This window comes from Trachymyrmex septentrionalis, unplaced genomic scaffold (genome assembly GCF_001594115.1).
Source record: "Trachymyrmex septentrionalis isolate Tsep2-gDNA-1 unplaced genomic scaffold, Tsep1.0 scaffold1020, whole genome shotgun sequence".
Taxonomy (NCBI): domain Eukaryota; kingdom Metazoa; phylum Arthropoda; class Insecta; order Hymenoptera; family Formicidae; genus Trachymyrmex; species Trachymyrmex septentrionalis.
In genome coordinates, this window is record NW_017304146.1 from 65,468 (window position 1) to 67,265 (window position 1,798).

The 1,798-nt window shown below is 31.6% G+C and overlaps 1 protein-coding gene across 2 annotated transcripts in view; it reads right to left on the minus strand.

The window, feature by feature from the left end:
- Nucleotides 1-1,616, minus strand: part of LOC108756996 (thioredoxin-like protein 1) — a 22,883-nt gene extending 21,267 nt beyond the window's left edge. For both annotated transcript variants that reach the window (XM_018501229.1, XM_018501222.1), the window contains exon 1: nt 1,263-1,616. In XM_018501229.1, coding sequence (XP_018356731.1) covers nt 1,263-1,601 — 339 coding nt within the window. In that variant the 5' untranslated portion in view covers nt 1,602-1,616. The remainder of the gene's footprint in view (nt 1-1,262) is intronic.
- Nucleotides 1,617-1,798: the final 182 nt, after the last annotated feature.

A 1,798-nucleotide genomic window follows, 5' to 3' on the forward strand; every position in this document is an offset into this window, starting at 1 on the left:
CTCTAACTTATTAATTTTTCTTTATTCGTTCATATATTAAATTAAGAGATTTATTTGTAATTACCGTGTTAGATAGGATTATATGTACAGATAAAGGTCATTAAATCACCAACACGCATGCAAGTATCAAAATTGTATTATTTCCAATATATATATATATATATTCTTTCAGATATACATTGACAATATTTTATAATTAAATTAAAAGAGAAAGAACTACTAAACTAGAAGTAAAAAGTCTTTAAGTTACATAAAATTTTTATATAAGTTTTACGCGCGTGAATAGTAAACATTATACCAAGATCTGTCGATGTTCATTAATATATTTGAAATGTTTTCAATGTTAATTTCTCCACAAAGGTGATACTATGATATTTGCATAAGTAAAACTAACGTTTATTCAACGGTCTCTTTATTCAACATAAGAAAATGTTTAATTAATTTATTATTAAATTAATAAAAGTTTCCATTATTGCATAGAAATTTTTATTTTATTAATTTTCTTTTAATAAAACGAGATACATGAAAAATTTTCCATAAAAAATAATGCATATGTGTAACGTGTAAACTCAGATTTTGTTTTCAAAGTCTTTTCCGTCTTAAGAAAATCTATGCCAACTCTAAACAATAAAATTGAATGTCTATATTGTGAAGTCTCATATTATAATTATATTCCTTTCGTGAATCAATTGTACACTCACAAAGTGATGTTTTCTATTATTCTGCTATGTGATCAAAATAAAGAGAACTTTTGTGGAAGACAAATACATAACATTCTTGCGTTCTGTGCATATACTATTATAATATAAAAGAGGATGATGACTAAGAAGAAACATAATAATAAATTGTACAACAAAGCTATTTCTTCACACAAAATGGACAATCTATGAAATAATTGTTGACACAATGTTAAAACCAGAAAAATTTCTAATATGGACTTAATAAAAACTGTAAGTTAAGATTTTTTCTTTCCAGCGCGCAATGAAATTTTTGAAAGTAAATATTAAAAAATTTTGTTTACTATATAATTTATTGAAAAAAATATAATTACGAAACTACACAATTGACGCCAGATCAGGGCGTCAGAACTGAAGCAACCAAATGAATTTCCACAGAAAATTCCTGTTGTGAATCGGTTAACGTTAAACAGCAACCAGTGGCAAGCTTTTTTTTTTTCATTGATACTTATTCCAGTAAAACAGAACCACAGCGAGTAAAATCATTCCGAAGATATGATAGTAAGCATTTTCGGTGTTTCGTACATGGCCGGGTAGGGAATCTGCGACCGAGTCGTCCGCATCATCGACATCACCGCTGCCGTAGAACTGCTGGATCTTGGATTCCAATCCCACTGGATCCGCGCCTTGGCAGTGGCCCAGTCTCGTACGTCTACGGTAGAAGATAAAGGTAGGCATCGCGCTGACATCCTGCATCGAGGCGGTATCCGCGCATTTGTCCACGTCCACCTTCAGGAACACCGCCTTGGGATACTTGAGGGACAGTTGTTCGAATATCGGGGCGATTCTCTGACAAGGCCCGCACCTGCGCAATCCAAAACCAAACAAGACATTAATTAGTGCGAACCATGATTCTTGTTCCATAGTACAAACATACTATCCAGTATAACACAGTAAATTCCTATATCCTTATTGTTCGCCGCTGTTAAATAACGGTGAAAGAATCAATGTTACTTTGTATCTCTCGAAAAGTTCCATAAGAGGTATAAAATTATAATGTATTAATACACCTGTCTAGAATCAGGATTGGTAAAATCATGTTTTACACATATTTTAAAGTA